Source organism: Cervus canadensis, chromosome 11, assembly GCF_019320065.1.
Source record: "Cervus canadensis isolate Bull #8, Minnesota chromosome 11, ASM1932006v1, whole genome shotgun sequence".
Lineage (NCBI taxonomy): Eukaryota > Metazoa > Chordata > Mammalia > Artiodactyla > Cervidae > Cervus > Cervus canadensis.
This window is the reverse complement of record NC_057396.1, coordinates 43,565,388-43,588,840: the sequence shown is the minus strand read 5'-3', so window position 1 is coordinate 43,588,840 and position 23,453 is coordinate 43,565,388. Positions and strand designations below refer to the sequence as shown.

General features: G+C 36.0%; 2 protein-coding genes and 1 pseudogene across 2 annotated transcripts; all 3 read left to right on the top strand.

The window, feature by feature from the left end:
- The first annotated feature begins 4,053 nt into the window (after nucleotides 1-4,053).
- LOC122450099 (olfactory receptor 52N2-like) lies at nucleotides 4,054-5,016 on the top strand. The gene has a single exon (XM_043482252.1). It carries the CDS (start codon nucleotides 4,054-4,056, stop codon nucleotides 5,014-5,016), a length of 963 nt encoding a protein of 320 aa, XP_043338187.1.
- A 564-nt stretch (nucleotides 5,017-5,580) lies between these two features.
- LOC122449261 lies at nucleotides 5,581-13,665 on the top strand (annotated as a pseudogene).
- Nucleotides 13,666-22,119: 8,454 nt separating this feature from the next.
- Nucleotides 22,120-23,125, top strand: LOC122450062 (olfactory receptor 52N2). Its single transcript, XM_043482201.1, has one exon. It carries the CDS (start codon nucleotides 22,136-22,138, stop codon nucleotides 23,099-23,101), a length of 966 nt encoding a protein of 321 aa, XP_043338136.1. The 5' UTR covers nucleotides 22,120-22,135; the 3' UTR covers nucleotides 23,102-23,125.
- The last annotated feature ends 328 nt before the right edge of the window (nucleotides 23,126-23,453 follow it).

Below are 23,453 nucleotides of genomic sequence, written 5' to 3'. Positions count from 1 at the left end.
CATTTTGACCAAACACAGAGGGGTATGTGTACTTGCCACAGGCTGTACATATACAAATACCTCAGGAGAAGTTGAAAGTCTAATGAATAGATTATTTCAAAAGGCTACTTGGTTACAAGATGAATGAAAAGAGGACCCACTCCAAGATTTATCTTCCTGGTTGCTGTCTGGGATGGGAGGATTTTCTCAGGAATTCTACAAAGATGGGTCTTGATCATCATCTTCATTGTAATGCATCTGCTAATTTTCAAATGATTGTCTAGGTGCCTTGACAAAGAAGTCAAAAAGGAGTAATGTCTTCATAATGGAAAATGTTGATGCCAAGTCTAGGACTTGAGAATTCTTTGAAATGAAAGTCAATGATTATCGTTCCTCTACTCCTGAAAAATTGACTTTGACCCCATTCATCAGAAAGTAGCCAGAGCCGTCACCACATCTGTTCCCCTCAGGATGGAGGCGCATCAAAGAAAAGAGGGAATTGAAACTGGGCAGGACCTCAAGGGATCTTCTCAGTGACAAGACCCCTCTGTGTTCCCCTGCTTCTTGTTTCTAGAAAAAGCTTTAGTCTCCTAGTCCTTCTCCAAATTCCAAAGAGAAAGCACAAGGAATTAACATTAGAGAAGTAAGGGAATGTAGAGGCAAAGTACAAAGTAAAGGCAGTCAGACAAGAAAAGTAATAATAGCTTAAACAATGTCAGCCGTAAAGTGTTAAAACTCCCAGTTCCCTTTGAAAGATACAGGTAAAGGTCTCCTGTGCATTCCTCAGTTGCTTTGCAAAAACCAGAGTCCTACCAATGGAGACTGCTCACCACAATCACACAGACACCAGACTGGTTGTAGTCAGAAGACGATGTTGATTCCTGAAACTTCACCTTGATATATCCTCACCGACCAATCAGAGAATTGTGCAAAACTGATCACACGTCTTACGATTCTATTCTTCTCACTGTCTTTGAAAACACTTCCCTAAAAGACAAGGAGAGGTTTGGATCTTTTGAGCATGCATTCATGTGTATATGCTAAGTTGTCCCAGTAGTATCCGACTCTGTAACCCTGTGGACTACAACCCGCCAGGATCTTATGTACAAGAGACTCTCCAGGCAAAAATACTAGAATAGATTGCCATTCCCTCCTCCAGGGGATCTTCCAGACCCAGGGATTGAATCTGTATCTCTTACACCTCCAACATTGACAGGCGGGTTTTTCCTCTTTTCCTTGCTTGGTGACCTGCAATAAATCCTATACTTTCCCTCACCACAAGTCATTGTCAGTAGATTGATTTGCTGTGCATCTGGCAAGTGGATTCCAGACCAGTTTAGTGACAATACTTCCTTTGAAAATGGTTGCAAACTATGACAGAAAATGTGTTCTTATTTTAGTACTGAAAGTGCCCAGCAAATGATAAAATCAAAGCCAACACCTCTACTGAGATGGATAAGGAGAAGCATGAATAATTCAAAATATTAGAAAAACAACTGACCAAAAAACACTTGAAAAGAAAGTTCATAGTCACTACTAATAAAGTTAATTTTAAGTCAAGCTAAAATATCAAAGACAGAGTGTTCTCACAAATTCAGTTGGGGAAAAGAGAGCAAACATATAAAACTTAGTACTTTAGAGGGATAGCATACTAATTGTGTATGGGAGTGAAAGTCCCATATGAAGATGATTTTTTATGAAGATGATTTTTCCAACTTTTATCAACATAATTGAACTGTCTATGCCTTTTTATTCCACAAATTTCAAAATCTATTTCTAATAATTCTAAGAGGGGGAAAATCAACAATACAAACAGATTAGGATATCCATAAAATAATTCTCTTTGATAGCAAAAATTAGAAACAATTTAAATATTCAAGAGTAATAAAATGTTTAATTTTGCTTCAATTATTGGGTGGAAAATTTAGGTCTAAAATTTCAGTTGCAAGGCATATAGAATGACATGAGAAATGCACATTATATTAAATAGGGGAAAAAGTGCAAAACTTCATGCAGTCTGAAGTTGATGTGAAGGAGAATATTATACATAGTAATTCCAAAATTATTGGACAAATAGAAAAAGCATTTTTAAGTGGCTATTACTTCATTACGATTACAAGTGATTTTCCAAGTTTCTATAGATTCTTTTTAGATTTTTCTACATTAAAAATATATTTATTTTGCAATAAGAGAAGAAAATTTTAAATGACATTTGTCTCCACCAGTCTTGGTGGTCATATTCCTCACTTGAGAATAAAGCATTAAACTTTAACATGTTTTTGCTTTTGTTGTTCCTTTTTCTATTCAAAAGTATCTAAATGTCTCTCTAGTACCATAAACCCAAAGTTCATTCTCTTTCAGATTCTTCTGAGACATCTAATTGTGGAGAGTCAATCACCTGGGATATCTTGCTGAAGATTCTCCAGGGAAACTAAAATTCCTATGTAAGAAGATGCCAGCCCAGGTTTTGAAAAACTAAGGATTCTCAGCCATGAATAAGAACTTGTTTGTGCCTAACACTGAGGTAAGTTTGGGTAATTTTAAAAAATAGCCATTTGAAAAAGATAGAGATATTACTGGATAATAATACAATGGCTAAGAATATGGGCACAATTACCAAAAGACAATATTAGCATGAAGTAATGTATTTCTCTTTCCCTTTCACTTCTTAAGAGACAACGGTTTTTTGTCTTTATGGTTGGCTAGACTTAACCTCATTTCCACTTTATTCATTTCCCCTTGGTGTATACATAAAAGATGGTGGACACTGGAGATTTTTATCTTTAGTGTTTCTAATCCAGGTCCATGAAATGATAATTTCTCCAGGTGGTGACATTTCAAGAGAGGTTTGGGAGAGGCTTTTTTATAAGAGATGGTTCACACAAGATTAAGTCAGATTAGGAAGCAGAGACCATGAGCCTCTGAAACTTGTATTCCTTTGTATTTCTTCTTTTCGTTGTGGTTTCTCTGTAGCCTGGTCAGTAGAAGTGGACACAATGGCAATTTTTTGAATATTTAGGTGAAAAGAATCTGTACCTTGTAGCTTCACTGCCATGTAATACATGCCATCACACTACAAGTATCTACTTAAGTCTGCTGAATGATGGGTGTGTTTGACGCTGACTTTGCAACATGAGAACTCAGGTTTATGCCACAGCTTAAGCATCATTTTCTTTTTTCAAATAAAAGAACAATTTTAACCATTTGGAACCTTCATTTTTTCTCAAATATCCCTGAATATATACATTTCTTCAAATATCTTTCAGTCATTTCTACTGCCGTAAAAGAAATAGCAATTGAAAGATATGGTATTGTCTGTTGTTCTGATTACCTGTTGAGTTATAATGAAATACTGTTTAAATTACAGCAGTATAGGCAATCAATAATCTCCAGAAATCCAAGGGTTTCTTGAGTGTTAGTTTGTATTAAAAATAAAGATTTTATTTTAGGTACAGAGAAGCCAAAGGAAAAGAATTCTGTATCTGAATAAATTCAAAAATTTCTTAAAAATTTTACCAAAATGCCATAAAACTTATTAATGATTTAGAAATGTAAATAGTGTTTTTTTTTCCTTCTCAAGAACACCTGAATTTTCACAACATGGAAAAGCATGATATTGACATCAGAGTTTGAATGCCAATCATATTAAATCCTTACTAATTCAAAAATTGTATTGTTTCTAAGTATATTATTATTAGCAAGATATCCAGAACAATTTTGCATAGATAACTTGCCTTCCTAATAATCTTCAAGGCAACAACTGTAAGAGATAGAGACAGTAAGGATAGTAGAAAGTATCCTTTCTAACTTTCTAAGCAGAAAGTTTGCTGCTGGACATTAAGCAAAGTAAGACTCTACTGTTTATTTTTAGATAACATAGTTCAAAGATTCTTTTGCTAGAGCTGAGGAAATAAGAAACCATCCTGATTATCCTAACAAGATGAGTGTTCATGGCTTTCATTGGTATCATTGCACAAACCATTCTCATATTTGGTCTCTAAACCCACCTCTCTCTCCTGTACAGAGAGCAATTGCTGACAAAGAATATAAAATGCCCCCCACATGTCAAGCATCATGTCTGGAGCCAATATCTCCAGCCTGACACCAGAATTCTTTATCTTGAATGGTGTTCCTGGGCTGGAAGCTGCACACATCTGGATCTCCCTGCCATTCTGCTTCATGTACGTCATTGCTGTTGTGGGCAACTGTGGACTCATCTACCTCATCGGCCATGAGGAGGCCCTGCATCGCCCCATGTACTACTTTCTGGCCCTGCTCTCCTTCACGGACGTCACCCTGGGCACCACCACGGTACCCAACATGCTGTGCATATTCTGGTTCAACCTTAAGGAGATTGACTTCAATGGCTGCCTGGCTCAGATGTTTTTTGTCCACATGTTGACTGGGATGGAGTCTGGGGTGCTCATGCTCATGGCGCTGGACCGCTATGTGGCCATCTGCTACCCCTTACGCTATGCCACCATCCTCACCAGTGCTGTCATTGCCAGGGCTGGTCTTGCCACTTTCCTGAGGGGTGTGATGCTCATCTTTCCATTCACTTTCCTTACCAAGCGCCTGCCCTATTGTCGAGGCAACTTCATCCCCCACACGTACTGTGACCACATGTCTGTGGCCAAGGTGTCCTGTGGCAATTTCAAGGTCAATGCCATCTATGGTCTCTTGGCAGCCCTCCTGATTGGGGGCTTTGATATGTTCTGTATTTCCATGTCTTACACTCTGATCTTGCGAGCAGTGGTGAGTCTGTCTTCCGCAGATGCTCGTCACAAAGCCTTCAGCACCTGTACGTCTCACATATGTGCTATTGTCATTACATATGTTCCAGCCTTATTCACCATTTTTACTCACCGCTTTGGGGAAAAAAACATTCCTCCTCATGTCCATATCATAATTGCTAATCTCTATTTGATGTTGCCTCCTACCCTGAACCCAATTGTATATGGAGTCAAGACCAAGCAGATCCGGGAAGGAGTCATCACGTTACTTTTTAAGGAGAAAGATATCTTTGCTATGAAATAGATTAAAGCATTAATATTTAAAAGCAAGGAAAGACAAATGATATTTTAGATGAGATTCTTGAGTGGAAATTTTAAACCAATTGATCTCATTATTTCATTGAATATCTGCTATAATATTAACTGGCCTTTTTGTAAAACTCATCAATGGTTAAAATTAAATAAATCAATATGCCTCTGAATTTGAGGACTTTTTCCTAAAAGGACTTCCACAGTAATTTTAAAACTGTTTTAAATAATGTGTCGCATAGAGTCCTAATGATTTGTATGCTGAACTAACCTCTAACAGGGTGTACACCATAGAAGAATAAAAGATCTCCTGATCCTGTGTTGGAGATTCATCTGTTCTTAGGGGAAATCCATAGAAAAAGAAATCTGAGTCTGTTTCATAAGGCCTTTCACTTATTCTAATGACTTCATTTACTTCACTATTCCTCTTACCACATCATTTTGTATTACTGGGTTTAGTTTTTTAAACTATCCCATGTCTACATAAGCTGTATTGAATTTCCCCTCTTAAGGAGAATAATATTCAAATATTTGAATCAATGTGATCTAAATGAAAACTATGAAGGTAAGCAAGGAAATAGAGTCAGAGAAATTTAGAACAAATAATTTCCTAAGGATAACTCTGGAAGATTTTTGGAGCAGACATGGACTTAGTCTTATTTCAAAGACTAATTGTGAAGTGGTAGTAGGAAATAGATGAAATTCACCAGCAAAATCTATAATCATTTGGGTTGGCTGACTTTATAGTTTTATTTTCTTTAAGTTCAGCTACCACAAAGCTAAAAAATCAAGATTTTTTTACTCCAAGGTGAGGCTGATCACTCAAAGCAAGCTTGCATAATGGCTAAGTATTCACGAACACTGATTGCCCTTGGTTCTTGTAACAGGCCTTGTTACCAACTGCAAAATTTGGAAAGCTAGGAAACTGCACTTGGATCATTGCTGGGCACTTAAGCATGAAAATACATTGTATACTGATTTCCATTACCTATATCTGTCTGTACACTGAGGAAATGCAGTTCTAGATGAAAGTTTTCTGAGTTTTATGAATTTTAATGTCAATCCAAACCATGTATCATGAAAGGTAGTTGTGAAATGCACATTTTAAATGTACATTTATTATTATTGAAGTGTATCATTGAAAGTAAATAGAAAAGTATGCTATATGTCTGCTAAAAATTTTGAACCCTGTGATATGTAACATAGAGATTTCTGAAGATATATTACACCAAAAATGCTAGTATACTTGCTGCTAGATCATCCTGAGTTGATATTTTGATGATTTCCAGCCAGGATATAGTGTAAATGTAAACAAGAACATAATTTCCCCTGACACTCTAAATATATATAAAAATACTAGATTAAATATATTTCTGAAATTATAGAGAGGAAAAACTAAAAAGCAAAAAAAAATTTAGAAATAAAAAGGGAAATCACAAAAGCAGAGAAAGAGATGAAAATTCAGTACCTATACAAGACTTTTACTCCAATAACTTCAGTATTGATAATCTATTGCTCATGTGTAAAAGTTATATAAGCATTAATCCTAGAATCTTAAATCATCATACTGTTCTGGGGAACTAAAATCTATGCTCATTAGCCCAAAGATAGAGAAAAAAATATTATAACTGTCATAATTTTTGGAAACACTAATGCAACACATATTGTTATAAATGGATCAAAAAGACAAAGATTACTGCAGTAAAGACATTTTCTGGCAGTAATCTTTCTCTCTACATTCAATTATTTTCTCTATACAGTGGAGTAATCAGTGTATATCCTGACATTTTACGCAACTCTCTTAATTCCCCATACCACACAGATAATTCACCACACCACACTACCTTCAACAGACTGGGGAAAGCTGCAAGTACAGAAGACAATTAAACAACAAGAAAGTATTAAAATGTAGCAAGAAATATACATTAATAATTTAGTCCATAAGTCTTTACTAATAATTACTATACAGGGGGATATTGATAGGATAAATCTTGATTTAAGAAGCTCCTCGAATTTATACATTGTACACTAATAGCCATGGCAGAAGAACAATTCCTCAAGAAGAGAAAAGCTGATCAAACTTTGCTAAAAACTGACAGTGGTATAAGAAACTATATACTGTTCTTCCATCCATGTCTAAGTACAACAAGGATAAGAATGAAAGAAACATACATATGAATGTTACATGTTTGCTGAAAAACACTCAAAATAGACAAATCTAGCTCTGGTTAGAGATGAATAAAAAGGGAAAACAATACCAACACAGACAATCATTATATTGAGCCTATAATAATATCCTGATAAAGGAGAGACAAGATATAGCATGTAGGACAATGAAAAGATTATTGTAGGTATATAAAATGTTTACTGGAGAAGGAAATGGCAACCGACTCCAGTATTCTTGCCTGGAGAATCCCATGGACAAAGCAGCCTGGTGGGCTACAGTCCATGGGGTCACACAGAGTCGGACACGACTAAGCAACTAACACACACACACTTAGATGAAAAGGACTACAGTTTTCAAAAATGGGAATAATTTTATATAATCTATGAAAAAGGAAGGAAAAAAACCATAGGACAGAGATACAATGGATGGCCAGATTGGACAGAGAGATAATAAAATAATGGGATAGTAACAAAAATGATAAATGAGAATAAGAAAGTTTAATTAGGAAAGAAAAAATTGCAAAATTAAAATCAATGCATTAAAATTAGTGATTATTAGAAATTAGTAATTAGAAAACATGATAAGTTGTTTTAGGAGACAGTAGATAAATTTAATGAGGTGATAATGCTGAGAGAAGATAAAGGACAGAGAATGAAGAATAAAATAAATATTCCTTGGGATAATGAAGCAGTGATCAGAATTACTGAACACAAACAATATTCAAAACCATAAAGAAAATAATGGATCTAAAGTTAATATGGGTGCACACATGAAAGTTCAAAGACTATGTCACATACAAAAAAAAAGGACTTCAAGAGATTACAATAGACAGTTCAAAAATATTAGCACTACAGTAATGATTATAAACAAAATTCAGTTCGGATTCAGGCAGGGAATAGGCTACATGTAAAGAAAACAAACGAGAAAATAGATATGGTAAAAGAGAAACAAGAGAAGAGGAATAAAGAGAGAGAGAAGGAAAAGGAAATAAATGGGAGGAGACAGAATGAAAAAGAAATGTAGATATATTTTTGCAATTATTATTATTATTATGCAATTATTATGTACTATCTTGCAACTCCAAGTTTCTAAAGAGAGTGAGATCAGTTCTCAGCTTTAAAAATTTCTGTGATTGTATTTAAAATTATCCATGTTGTTTTGTGAAGCATTATTTGGATCATTTTCATTCCTAAGTATTATTGTGACTTGTGAATATACAGCAATTATTTATTGTACTCTTGAAGACTTTTTTGGCAAAGTCCTGTGAATGATACTCCTGTGAACATTCTCATATATGTCTTTTGTATACATCTTTTGCAGTAAATATTTGTGTATTTCTTTGGTTTACAACCGAAGAGTGGGATTTCTGGATCATATGGTATTTTTAGCTTAGTTTTTGGTATATAGCACCAACTATATTCCAAGGTGGTTGCACTAGTTTAAACTCTCATCAGCAGTATGAGAATTCTAGTCACTTTCTATTCTTCCCTGCACTTGATATTGTCAGAACTGTGGTATTTCATTAGCAGACACATCATTTTACTGACAAAGTTTCATATAGTTAAAGCGATGGTTCTTCCAAGAGTCATGTACAAAGGTGAGAGTTGGACCATAAAGAAGGCTGAGAGCTGAAGAATTGATCCTTTCTGACCGTGATGCTGGAGAAGACTCTTGAGAGTCCCTTGGACAGCAAAGAGATCAAACCAGTCAATCCTAAAGGAAATCAAACCTGAATAGTCATTGGAAGGACTGATGGTGAAGCTGAAGCTCCGATACTTTGGTCACCTGATGCAAAGAGCTGATTCACTGGAAAAGACCCTGATGCTGGGAAAGATTGAGGACAGGAGAAGCAGGTGACAGCAGATGAGATGGCTGGATGGCATCATCAACTGAATGGGCATGAGTTTGAGCAAACTCCAGGAGATAGTGAAGGACAGGGAAGCCTGGCCTGCTTCAGTTCATGGAGTCACAAAGACATGGACACACCTGACTGAGCATCAACAATAGGATCTTAATTTGCATTTTCCTGGTGATGATGAGAATGGAATACACTTTCCTAAATTCTTGGTTATTGAATACTTTTTTCCGAGGAGGCAGGTAGAAGCTAAAACTTTTGTCCATTTCACTTTAGAATATTGTTTTCATATGGTGTATAGGATTCCTTTATGTATTTTGGAAACCTTCTCTCAGTTACATATGTTGCCATATATTTTCTTCTAACCAGTGACTTCTACTTTTAATGACTTAAAAATATTATTATTATTGTTTATTCAATATTTTTGAGAAAACTTTGAGCCCCATACATACTGTGTACATAAAGCTATGGCAAAAATTATAAGGCTGGAATTGAAGCACTCTGGGAATTCATATATAATTATAGTTTATACATCAGTGAATACTAGACACAGTTCACATGTCCTACCAAAGAAAAAATGTTAAAATTAGATGGTAATTATTGAGGTTCCCCCCCCCGCCCCATTTTCAAATATTTTCTAAAGGTAGACTTAGTTTCAACAAAGCTAAAATTACCTCCTCTCTCATTAGAGACCTAAAGAGCATCTACCTGTGAAGCTCTAAAAAAATGTTCTCCCTTTGCTTGGAAAATCTCCAGAGAAGCTACTAACCAATGCAGAACAGTCATTCTGAGCAAGATCAGTCATGAATAAGGATTCTAAAACACTTGGCATCAGGCTGAGTTTGAGTGATTCAGAAGAAAAACCAAGTGATACACAGACATTACTAAACAGGAGGGATTTGAATCATAGGGTGGTTGAATAAGGAAGACTAAATTATCTTACTTTTGGTCTTCTGAAACCAATGGGATTTGTCAACTGCCATGAAGAGAAAATAGAAATGGGGGGAAAATTAAATGTAGGCTAGGCATGAGAGAAAGAAGATTGTGTGATGTTGATATGACAAGGACCAAAGATAGTATTACAAACAAGCATATTTCTGTACAATAATAGAAAAATTTCTCTGCTCTCCAAAGGCAGGGGAATCTTCCTTAGGAAATGGTAAGACTTTCACCAAAGTATATCTTATATAGCACAGGGAATTCTAGTCATCATCTTGCAATAAAGTTTAATGCTGTATAACCTGTAAATATACTGAATCACTCTGCTATACACCTGAAACCAATATAGAGGTTTAAGAGATGGCTAGGCATGGCTTTCAGAGAAGGCAATGGCACCCCACTCCAGTACTCTTGCCTGGAAAATCCCATGGATGGAGGAGCCTGGTAGGCTGCAGTCCATGGGGTCGCAAAGAGTCAGGCACGACTGAGCGACTTCACTTTCACTTTTCACTTTCATGCACTGGAGAAAGAAATGGCAACCCACTCCAGTGTTCTTACCTGGGGAATCCCAGGGACTGCGGAGTCTGGTGAACTGCCGTCTATGGGGTCACACAGAGTCGGACACGACTGAAGCGCCTTAGCAGCAGCAGCAGCAGGCATGGCTTTCCTTCTATTCTTTTATAGAGCCAAATAATGGTAGTAATACTAAACATAATTGTGATGGTCTTATATATTTTGTTGAAAATGTCCCAGCCTGTGGTCAAAATATCCATGGTTTTTCTTAGTGCTAAAAGAATTTACAGTTGAGAAAATTCAGTTCTAATCCTTTTTTCTTTCTAGAAAAATTTGTTTTTATCCTGTTTTATATATTGATATTATTTATATATCATTACTTAAAAAATTTTCCACCAGTTAAAATAATGGTTAAAAAAAAGCACTTCTAGACCACTCTAGGCTAAATCTCATGGAGAAAGAGAGTGATCGAGAGAGAGCACAATCAAGATCAGAATTTTGGAAAAGTATGTGATATGGGGAAGATTACAATATAACAGAAAATATATAAAATATTTTAAATGATAAAAATATACAGTATAAAATACAATATAATCAAGGTGGTTATCAAAAGAGACTAAAGAAGAGGGTTTAAAAATATAAATGAAGAATTTTCTCAAAAAAGAAGGCTCCTGAAGTCTTTTGATATTAATCAAAAAATCTTTATCTGTGTCCCAGAGTACAGAAGAAAACTGGAACTCTAACTTTCCCAAGTTATGCATTTGAACTGTGGTGTTGGAGAAGACTCTTGAGAGTCCCTTGGACTGCAAGGAGATCAAACCAGTCCATCTTAAAGGAAATCAGTCCTGAATATTCACTGGAAGGACTGATGCTGAAGCTGAAACTCCAATACTTTGGCCACCTGATGTGAAGAATTGATTCATTGGAAAAGACCTGGATGCTGGGAAAGTCTTTCTTTTGGGAAAGACTGAAGGCAGGAAGAGAAGGGGATGACAGAGGATAAGATGGTTGGATGGCATCACCAACACAATGGACATGAGTTTGAGCAAGCTCCAGGAGTTGATGAAGAATAGGGAAGCCTGGCATGTTGCAGTCCATGGGGTTGCAATGAGTCAGACACGACCGAGTGACTGAACTGAACTTTTTCAAAACACAACTTTATTAATAAATATTATGTCCTATCCAATATAATGTTTCATAGCTATTTTGGGGCTAAAACTAACACACAAAAAAGACATGAGCATATGATTACTTATACATATATATTCCCTGCTTACCTACACATAGATTCAAGAGAATAAATAGAAAACATGAGAGTTAATTAGAGTTTAACAAGGCCATTAGTTAAATATAAACTAAAATCTTTTATCAACAAGAAACAATTAGAGATATAATAGAAATGTCTATGGCTGTGCTTTTTAAGCTGTAGATCTTTGTAACTTTTTGGCCAGTCAAATATTTTGTCCGTGATTATTCTGACTTCGAATATCAAGAATTATAGAGAGATCATGCTCAGCTTGGAAAACATGTGCAATAATTAGGTGCTTTCAAAATTCGACTATGATCCAGTGGACACAACAGAAAAGACTTCTTGGAAGAAGGGAAATTATATGACTTAAGAGAATCAGTTTTGTTAAAACTGAGTCCATCATTTGGAAATTGGTAGATGAGACAAAAGCAAGGACTAGTGAATGGCCTAGGAATATGAATAGATGCTTATAGAAAGAGTTAAGAGTATAAAGCCAAGCAAGACTAGGTCTTTGTTACTATATTTGCACTGTTTGAATTCTTTTTATTTGGTAGCAAACTCAAGACTCTTCAGTAGGATCAAATAGCACAGTCAGGGTACAAAAAGATGATTTTTCCTCTAAACATACTTTATATTGTGCAAATACTTATCCATCTTTTGACTCTGACTGAAAAACTACTATCTTCTTTTATTGGACATATTTATTGGTATCAAAAGTAGCATACTTTGCAGTTGAACATCGTGCATGGAGTCATAAGCTCCAGCCTGAAACCAAGATACTTCATCTTCAATGGGATTCCTGGACTGGAACCTGCACACATCTGGATCTCAATGCCATTCTGACTCATGTACATCATTGCTGTCATAGGGAACTGTGAGCTTATCTATCTTATCTGCCATGAGGAGGCCCTTCATTGGCCCATGTATTACTTCCTAGCCTTCCTGTCTCTTACAGATGCTAGTAGGTGCACTTCATTAGTCCCCAATACATTGTGTATCTTTTGGCTCCGTCTCAGAGATTGACTTCAATGCCTGACTTGTGCAGATGTTTTTCATCCACATGCTGACAGACATGGAGTCTGGCTTGCTCATGCTTATGGCTCTGTGTCGCTATGTGACCATTTGCTACCCTCTATGTTATTCTTCCCTGGTAGGTCAGATAGTAAAGAATTTGCCAGCAATGTGGGAGACCCGGGTTCAATCTCTGGGTCAGGAAGATCCCCTGGAAAAGGAACTGGCAACCCACTCCAGTATTCTTGCCTGGAAAATCCCATGGACAGAGGAGCCTGGCAGGCTACAGTCCATGTGGTTGCAAAGAGTCAGACATGACTGAGCGACTAACACACACACATGATATTATTCCATCCTCACCAACACCATAATTACCAAAGTTGACCTAGTCACCTTGACTCGAAATGTGTTGCTTATACCATTCACTTTCCTGATCAAGTGTCTTCCCTACTACAAAGGTGACCTCATTCAACACACTTGTTGTTGAATGCTCACAAACTTGTTGTGAGCATATGTCTCTGGCCACACTATCCTGTGGCAACATCAAGAATAATGCCATCTATGGTCTCATAGTTGCCATGGTGATTGGAGAGTTTGATATTTTCTGCATTTTTATGTCTTACACCATACTTATCCGTGTTGTAGGAAATCTATCTTCTGCAGATGCTCGTCACAAAGACTTCAGCACCTGTATATCACACATATGTGCTGTTGTCATCACCTATGTCCCAGCCTTCATCACTTTGGGGAACACAGCATACTTCACCATATCCACATTTTAATAGCCAAGCTCTAGTTGCTGCTGCCTCCCACCTTGAATCCAATTGTCTATTGAGTGAAGACCAAGCAGATCTGTGAAGAAGTGATCAAACTGTTTTTTAGAGAGAAAGACATTTTGAATGTAAGATAAATCTAATACATAAAATCTGGATTTAGCATAATTATAAAGAAATATATAGAAAGGAAGAGAAAAAAACATAAAACTCAATAACCATGAGGTCAAGAGAAAATGCCTGTCAATATTCTTTTATAAGATTTATGAAACAATCACAAAATTTGTAATCTGAGGACTCTAATTTGATAGAAAAAATAAAATTGACGAGAAACTATTGTATTCCTAGGGAGTTTAACTTTAGCTAGACCTTGTGGAATGGATGCACACAATGAAATAGCAGAATATACAACTTGTAGTAAATGCTTGATGATGAATGCACTTTGATCCAAACACCATGAGGGAGTATATAGTAAAGAATAAAGAAGGGCTGGTAGCCTGGAGAAACTCCGGAGGTTTGAGGAAGGCACCTAAGTGAACTGTCATGTGTGTTACAGGGAAGCAAGAAACACTTTCCTGAATGTGCTGATTTCCAAGGGTCTTTGTCAACCTTTTTGTTCAATATTTATGTGGCACTTGCATAACTTTAGAGGAATAAAAAAGCTTGACTGTTAATTTATTTCTGACATTTTTGTTCCTAGGAAATTATCTGGATGCCTTTGACTGTGTCAGTGTAAATACAAAAGAAGTGGGAGTAGATACAAATACTAGAGCTGCTCATAATCTGGAATGTACTCCTTTGAGTTTATTTCAGACAGGTTCTTAAAAGGTACACAGGATAATATTTGATGGCTATGTGAGGAGAGGATTTATAAGTAGAGGAAAACAGACTTGAAGAATATCTATGTACTCAGCCAATCAAAGATGTCTGAGCTAACTACTTTCCTTAATTTTAACATTGAAAGAGCAACAATTAATCATCAGGGACAATGAAGAGAAGAGCACCTTATTTAGACATCTGGAAATATGAATAATAAAAGAAATGAAAGAGGAATAATAAATGTGGTATTAAGAAACAATGATATTGAATGAAAAGTGAAGAAAATAAGGGCATAATTCAAGAGAAAACTGAAGAAATAGAATGGGATCAGGAAATGGTTACAAACAGGGGAAGAGTTAGAGATGTTAGATTAAGATTATGCTCATCATTGCTAATATGGATAATGTATTTTAATATAATGTTATAGGGACAGGGAAGCCTAGCATGTTACAGTCTATGATGGCATGAAGAGTCGGACACAATTTGGTGACTGAAAAACAGCAAGTGTATGATAAAATAATTGTGAGCTACGTTGAAAATTCCATGTACTTTTGCAAGATTAATTTTGATGCTTGGAAGAAAAACCTGAATTTTTTTAAAACTTTAAAATGAATTTTTTAAAACTTTAAAATGAATTTTTTAAAAAAATAAAATAATTTAAGTGTTTGCATGTAATAAAAATTGTAAACTGATAATCAGAAAAATTTCTCTCTTCTGGACTTCTGTTTTGGGATTTGGTAAATTTTACCCATCATATATTCTCACTTAAATCATATCCACACACTAGGAAACAGATCAAGAAATTTACGTAAACTGCCATTTTAAAATGTATATATATTATTGAATTTTTACTTCAAAATTATGACATAGCTGTTATTATCCTCATTTTATATATAAGGAATATATATATAGTACAGCTAGACTGTTTAAATCTCAGAATATTAAAATTAAAGTTTAAATACAGTAGTGTTAATAAGCTTACATTGTGGGGAGAGTGTATAGGAGGCAACAATAGCAAAAAGTTAAGCAAGAACATAACTTTTAAACTCTGAAAAAATAAAATGCAATAAATGAAATATATCTGAGGCACTGAGTAAGAATTACCAATTAATTTTATGCTATCTTCCACATTATTAACACAAAATAGGTTTCACAGAAAATAAATAAAACAACAGTATAATTCTGAATTATGACTTACAACTAAATTAGAGCCAGCAGGCTGGAATCATTGAGGAATTTTTAAATAATTATAAAATAAATGGTGATGAAAGAATATTCTACTCAGTATTTATGAGGAGGAAGAGCGAGAGAAAAGCATAGAAAGAAGAAAATGAGAGAGAAGGAAAGAAGTAAAGACATGGGAAAAAAGGTGGATGGCATTTCAAATTCCATCTCGTGACCTAGTAACAAAGTTGTGAGGCTAGGCTCAGGGGGCTTTGTGAAAAAGACCCAGTCTTCCCACATTCAACCTCACATAGTTTGATTAGATCTAGAACCAATGTATTAGGTACAGAGAACTCATATTTCAGTTTAATTAAATCATAATTCCTTTAAAATATGATATATTAATATTTCCAAAGGAAAATAATTATAAAGAAATTACAAGGGGATGCCAAGGTAGTGAAAGTTATCTTGCTTTTGCAGAATCTCCAGAATCATTTGGCCACTTCTATACGGACACATGTGCAGATGTACAGACATAAAGAAAATAGAACAACAAAACAGTACAACTAGGACAATACAAAGTTAAGTGAGCATTCCACATGACCTTTTCACAAGACTCTGCCAACAGTATGGTTTTATGTTTTAATGAGCTGGAAAAGTTAAGCCAAAATTATAACTAGAATCTTTTTTCACTCTTCCCTTTAGTTCTGTCTCTCAGGATCCATGAATAACAAACTTCTCTTTGAAATGAAAAATACCATACACCTACCTTGTCTTTCAAATTAACTTTAAACTATTTCCAAAGCAATTTTATAGAATGCTAAAAATTGAACAAGATTGCATAGAGATGGCTTAATTATTTTGCAGGATAATCAGAGATTTTAACTTTACCATTTCTATATTTGAGTTCAGAAGTCAAAGGAATCTCAGTCAACGGAAAAGAAGTTTGATATTAGTCTGGTATTTCCCCCAGTTCCTTTGGAACAATAAATATCTATAGAAATACTAGACAATTGTGCTTATCTATTTACCTTTGGATATTTTATGTTAAATGATCAAAGGCACAGATTTTTTTATACAATCAATACTATCTTCATGTACCCAAACACACCCTAAGCCCCCAGATAACAATAGCACACAAAGAGTTTGTAGGCTGCTGTGTATGAGGTTTTGTGCAAATGGTGCTGAATGTCCTGTGGAGAAAGAGTTGTGTGTATCAAGTGGAGCATTTTGCTAAGCACAGTTCTTGAGAGTAAAATATTGCACGCTAGAATAGTGATAAGCACTTTGGTTGCACTTAAATCTGGAATTTTGAGGCCATAAAAGAGGAAAATCAAGCAAAAAGGAAAGAAAGAGAAATAAAAGTATTACAGAAGAAAAGGAAAAGGAGAAAAGAGAAAAAGAAAATTTAAGGGAGTTTATCACAATCTGAATATTGTACAAGACATGGTACAACAGGAAAGAACAAATAGTAATGTTTGCAAGCAAAGGAGAAATAAAAAGGAGACTTGGGATGGAGAACAATTATTCTCCTCAATTATTACTTAAAGTATAGGGGCCTCATTTAGATTAAAATTCTTAACTTTTTGTTCTAACTCATTCATCTGAATAAGAAGTTTCAGTTGGGCATCTGATATTAGTGAGTTATAACTTAAGCCCTGTTCCTTCTTACTAGTCAACCTCTCTCTGATTAAACCATACATTCTGATCTGTCCACGTTGGTGTGGTTAGTGGCCAGCTGCTCCTACTGAGATTTTCATTTGTCTATGCTGCCTGAGTGAGCAAACTCACCTAAATCGGGGGCAAAATATAAACAAGCCCTTTTGACTGAAGATCTAAAGCTTTATTTTCCCTGATGTATGCCATAAAATTGTTGATATTTTGATGCTAACTTCCTTGCCTCTGATAGAACTTGCTGAACTGGGGCGAAAAAAACAGAGGTGTTATTGAGTTTACTGTTGTATATGGTGTTAGAGAATGTTCTTTTATTCTCTTACATGTAAACTATAAAGAAAGCTGAGCACAGAAGAATTGATGCTTTTGAACTGTGGTGGTGGAGAAGACTCTTGAGAGTCCCTTGGACTACAAAGAGATGCAACCAGTCCATCCTAAAGGAGATCAGTCCTGGGTGTTCATTGGAAGGACTGATGTAGAAGCTGAAACTCCAATATTTTGGCCACCTGATGCAAAGAGCTGACTCATTTGAAAAGACTCTGATGCTGGGAAAGACTGAAGGCAGGAGGAGAAGGGGACAACAGAGGATGAGAGGTTAGATGGCATCACCGACTCAATGGACATGAGTTTGGGTGAACTTGGCGAGTTGGTGATGGACAGGGAGGCCTGGCGCGGCGGTTCATGGGGTTACAAAGAGTCGCACATGACTGAGCGACTGAACTGAACTGAACTGACATATAAACTGTTCATTTATTAAGATACTGTCTTTCTCCATTGCAAGTTTTTGCCTCCTCTGTTGTGGATTAATTGACTATAATTGCATGGGTTTATTTCCGGGCTCTCTATTCTGTTTTGATGACAATAGTTTTGTAGTATAGCCTGAAGTTTCAGTGCCTGCAGTCTCCAGCTCTGTTCTTTCTCAAGATTGTGGTGGCTATTCAAAGTCTTTTGTGTTCCCACACAGATCTAAAAATGATTTGTTCTAGTTCTCTGAAAAAACACCGTTGATAATTTGAGAGGGATTGTATTGAATTTGTAGGTTGTCTTGGATAGTTTTGTCATTTAACAATATTGATTTTTCCAACTCAAGAGCAAAGCATATCTTTCCATTTCTCTGAATCATCTACAATTTTCTGTATCAGTATTTTATAGTTCTCAATATATAAGTATTTCAGTTTTTCTGCAAGATAGCCATACAATTTTAAACTTTTCCCAATATTGTGATAGAGTTACAGTATCAGGGGAGTTTTGTGATACACTTTCAATGGTTAATTGAGAGAATTTCAACATTTGTTCTGAGTTTAACAGGAATCTTTACACATTCACCATTGAGAATGACAAAAATCATTTCGATTTGCTTTTCAATCATTCCAGAATTAGTCTTCTTCATAATAAAATAGTACAGGGGAAACTCAGGTAATAAAATGTAAAATAAATGCAAAACTCTTTTGACACAATATATATACATATATATAATATGGTCAGATGTGTGGGTTTGTGTATTTGTTAGCTTATCTAATAAACTCAGGACAAACCACAAAGTAGGCACAAAATATTTCTATTATTCATATATGACATATTTTATTTTCTGTATCTGTCACTTTCAATTTCTGCCTCTCTCTCTCTAAATATAAAATATAAAATAAATATTATATATATATTTCCACAAAAATATATTATGAACATATATGCAATAGAGGTTATATGCATTGAATATGCTTCAGTATATTTTTGAAATTTTGTGATTATATAGTTAGATCATTATTTTATAAAGCAAAATAAGTGAAAAGCAAATAGTTCTTATAATTATCAGAATTATTGGTCAGAAACCACACCCGGGGTAAGGTATTTAACTTTAATCCTCTTATCAACATCTCTCCTGCTGATAATTATGAATATAAAAGTTGATAAATATAGAAATAATTTCAAAAGTCCCAAAGGAATTTTATTCTAAGCAGAGTCCCCTGATAGGTCAATGTGGAAATCCAATCAGCTGTAAACACCCAAGTATGTGGAATCCTTAAAGGACACAGAAATTCTATGTAGAGGTGGAAACTAGTTGTTGAACTCTTTGACACTCAGAAGTCTCAGTCATGCCCATGAATCTGGTCTTTGCCCACACTAAGGCGAGTTTCAGAGATTCCCAAAGACTTACACTTTCCCCAAATATAAAGTTTTTCATACAAGAAATGCAATTTCTTTGAGATGTTGTTGATTGGAAACTCAGTATTTCTTTTTGACTCTAAGCAGAATAGATGACTTTATCTCTGGGAACTAAGGAAAGAAACAGCATTCCCCTAATTGTGAAATATATTTAAAACCACCTCATGGTTCACTGATGATGGAGAACTCCAGACAACAGTGGACTTGAAAGGACGGAAAACAAAAGTTTTTGCCTTAATTAATAGATATATATATACTCAAAATTGCTTCCAAGAGAATAGATTTTGTGGAAAGTAATTGATGAGCAGACTTGAATCTTATAAGGGAGTGAGAGGAATTCCTGAGTGGCTTCCCTGTAGATATCTTCTCACTGTTGTTCAGTCGCTATGTGGTGCCTGATTCTTTTTGAAATCCCATGGATGTAGTCTGCCAGGCTCCTCTGTCCATGGTATTCTCCAGGCAAGAATACTGGAGTGGATTGCCATTTCTGTCTGCAGAGGATCTTCCCAACCCAGGGATAGAACCCTTGTCTCCTGCCTTGGCAGGTGGATTCTTTACCACTGAGCCACCAGGGAAGCAGAAATCTCATGCAACTCCCCTACCAGGTTTTGTAAAGTGTTTATGTGAAAAAATCTAGGAATAGGAATCTGGCTATTTCACAGATAAGTTCTCTTGCTACAGATAGGTCCTTTACATAAAGACTGACTTTCTATAACTTTACACATTTATTCTGTCTCTTCTCTAAGACAGTAATAAGAGCAAGCTTTTTCTTTCTTCCTCTGTCATCATAAAGTAAACTAGTTATGTGCAGTTAATGCAGTTCTTCAGTTTAGGCAACAGATATAGAATGATTAAACACACAGCTTCAAGGTCAAACAAACCTGGCTTTACCAATTTCTAAATTTTTGTTGACACACTTCTCATCAAACTACCATGAACTTGCATTTCCTTAAGTATAAAATAAGCATGGTAACATATACCCTTGGCATTAATACAAATTTGAAGGTAGAAGTCAACCTCCATTGGAATATTGGCTCCATGAACGGAGAGGGTTTTTTCTATTTCAATCAACAATATATCTCTAGAAAAATCTCTGTTAAATATATACATTTTAGCATATAACCAGAGAATTGTTTTTATTATTATAATATGTAATGTACATTAATGACTTATTAGACCCCACTTGGAGGACTAACTTCCATTTAACCATTATAGCACCTCTAATTATGTACTTTTATCACCTCTCCCCTTCTTTAAAAGTCACGAAAATTTTAAAAAGGAAGATATGAGACTTGCTCAAGTCCATCATGGAGTCTGAGTGTCTATGTCTCTACAAATAAGCATACAATAAAACTTTGTTCTCATATTTTCAGATATCCATCTAATTTTCCTTTTACAAATATATTTTAAGTTTTAAAAATAGCTCATATTATAACAAAATCATCTAGCAGGGAGGATATAAGAGAAATCTTATTGAAGGTAGCGGGAAAAGAACTGGCTACTGAGTTGATCTGTTCATCTGTTTATGATTTAATAAGTGTGGATAGATTGTTTACTTATATGGTGTTGATGTTTGGGAGCCTGAGAATTTGCCATAATCAGTTTTAATTTACAAGCTAGACAAGCAGAGCCAAAAGTTTTTCCTCCTCTGATATCTTAATATCTTGGTCTTTTCTTTTCAGTCTTGTGGCTTTAGTGCCCTGGAACTATCTTAGAAGGAGGCAGACATCAGAGGTGGAATCTCATATACGCCAATTCTCTTTGCAGAAGTTCCAATTGCTACATGCTTACCTGCTACCTGGAATCAGCAAGAACTTGCAGGGATTGAACTGGATGAGATGTCCCTATATTTCAGAGTTGAGACATTTATAATTTTTTTTCTAAGATATGAGAATATATTTTAATCTTGGAGTTCCTAGTAACTAACACTTGCTATCTAAAATTCACCTCTCAATCATCTCAATATAATTGAGGTTTTTCAAAATCTCATATTCCTCTCCTGTTCTAAAGTGCACTATGGCACTTGAATTACAGCAGAGCTGAGTAGCTCCATTTAAATTTACTATATTAGTCAGGGCAAGTTCGATCACATAGGATGTTTATCCTGAGATAAGGGGCACTCTTACCTCATCTTACCTCACCTGAGGTAAGGTGAGGGGGCACTGGTGATAAAGAACCTGTCTGCCAGTGTAGGAGACATAAGAGATGCAGGTTGGATGCCTGGGTCAGAAAGATCCACTGGAGGAGGGCATGGCAGCCCACTCTAGTACTCTTGCCTGGAGAATCCCAGGGGTAGAGGAGCCTAGTAAGCTGCAGTCCATAGATTACACAGAGTCAGACATGACTGAAGCAACTTAGCACGCATGCAAGAAATGATAATAATAGTGATAACAGCAGCATATTACTGCTAATATTTTTTGAGTATTCACTATGTGTTATACACAGTTTTAGCACAACATTTAGATTATCTTATTGAGCAATATTGACAACTTTCTGAGCTTGGCACAGTTATTATTTTCATTTTATACTGAGAAAACAGACATAAAATGGCTAAACTCATCAATAAACTCATCAATATTATATCCTAGGTAAGAACCAGAGATGGAATATGAATTTAGATAAGGTGACTCCAAGGAACTTAATTAATACTTATCATTTGAAAAGTCATTTTGGTTATTGTTGTTTTACATTTTGTTTTCAAGCCCTCTGCTCACCTCTGAGTTATTTTCTTCTCCAGGAAAGGACCACTTTTAAAGAATGTAATATGCCCTCTTCCTGTCAGCCATTATGTTTGGAGCCAACAGCTCCAGTCTAACCCCGAAATTCTTTATCTTGAATGGTGTTCCTGGGCTGGAAGCTGCACACATCTGGATCTCCCTGCCATTCTGCTTCATGTACGTCATTGCTGTTGTGGGCAACTGTGGACTCATCTACCTCATCGGCCATGAGGAGGCCCTGCATCGCCCCATGTACTACTTTCTGGCCCTGCTCTCCTTCACGGACGTCACCCTGGGCACCACCACGGTACCCAACATGCTGTGCATATTCTGGTTCAACCTTAAGGAGATTGACTTCAATGGCTGCCTGGCTCAGATGTTTTTTGTCCACATGTTGACTGGGATGGAGTCTGGGGTGCTCATGCTCATGGCGCTGGACCGCTATGTGGCCATCTGCTACCCCTTACGCTATGCCACCATCCTCACCAGTGCTGTCATTGCCAGGGCTGGTCTTGCCACTTTCCTGAGGGGTGTGATGCTCATCTTTCCATTCACTTTCCTTACCAAGCGCCTGCCCTATTGTCGAGGCAACCTCATCCCCCACACGTACTGTGACCACATGTCTGTGGCCAAGGTGTCCTGTGGCAATTTCAAGGTCAATGCCATCTATGGTCTCTTGGCAGCCCTCCTGATTGGGGGCTTTGATATGTTCTGTATTGCAGTGTCTTACACTATGATCTTGCGAGCAGTGGTGAGCCTGTCATCCACAGATGCTCGTCACAAAGCCTTCAGCACCTGTACATCACATATCTGTGCTATTGTGATCACCTATGTCCCAGCTTTTTTCACTTTTTTCACCCACCGTTTTGGAGGACACAGTATCCCTCACCACATACACATCATTGTGGCCAATCTTTATCTGCTACTGCCTCCTACAATGAACCCAATTGTTTATGGTATCAAGACCAAACAGATTCGTGAGGGTGTAATCAAATTTTTGCTTGGAGAGAAGGTTGCTTTTACCCAAGACACATAAATCTTAAAACAGATACATTGCTTGGGATGGGTGATGTGGGGGGTGGGGAGATGGTAAAATAGAATGAAGAAGAAATTTGTAAAAGATGTGAATAAATTTGTAAAAGAAGCAAGAAATCTGTAAAAGCTGTGAAATGTTTGTAAAAAAAAAAAAAAATAGTATTAAAAGCTAAGTCCTCCAGTAGATAGATTCTTTGAAACCTTTTCAAGTATAATTTATGAAATTTTTTTCCTGTGTAGAAAAAAATTTTTTTATTCTACCAAAAAAGAAAATGCAGAATAAAGAAGTCACATACTCATTTCTTATAGGTTTTATATTTTATGTAAGGGTTAATAGACTCATGACGTGTGAA

Coding starts and splice junctions, on each gene's coding strand:
- LOC122450099 (XM_043482252.1), top strand. CDS start 4,054: ATGTCTGGAGCCAATATCTCCAGCCTGACACCAGAATTCTTTATCTTG.
- LOC122450062 (XM_043482201.1), top strand. CDS start 22,136: ATGTTTGGAGCCAACAGCTCCAGTCTAACCCCGAAATTCTTTATCTTG.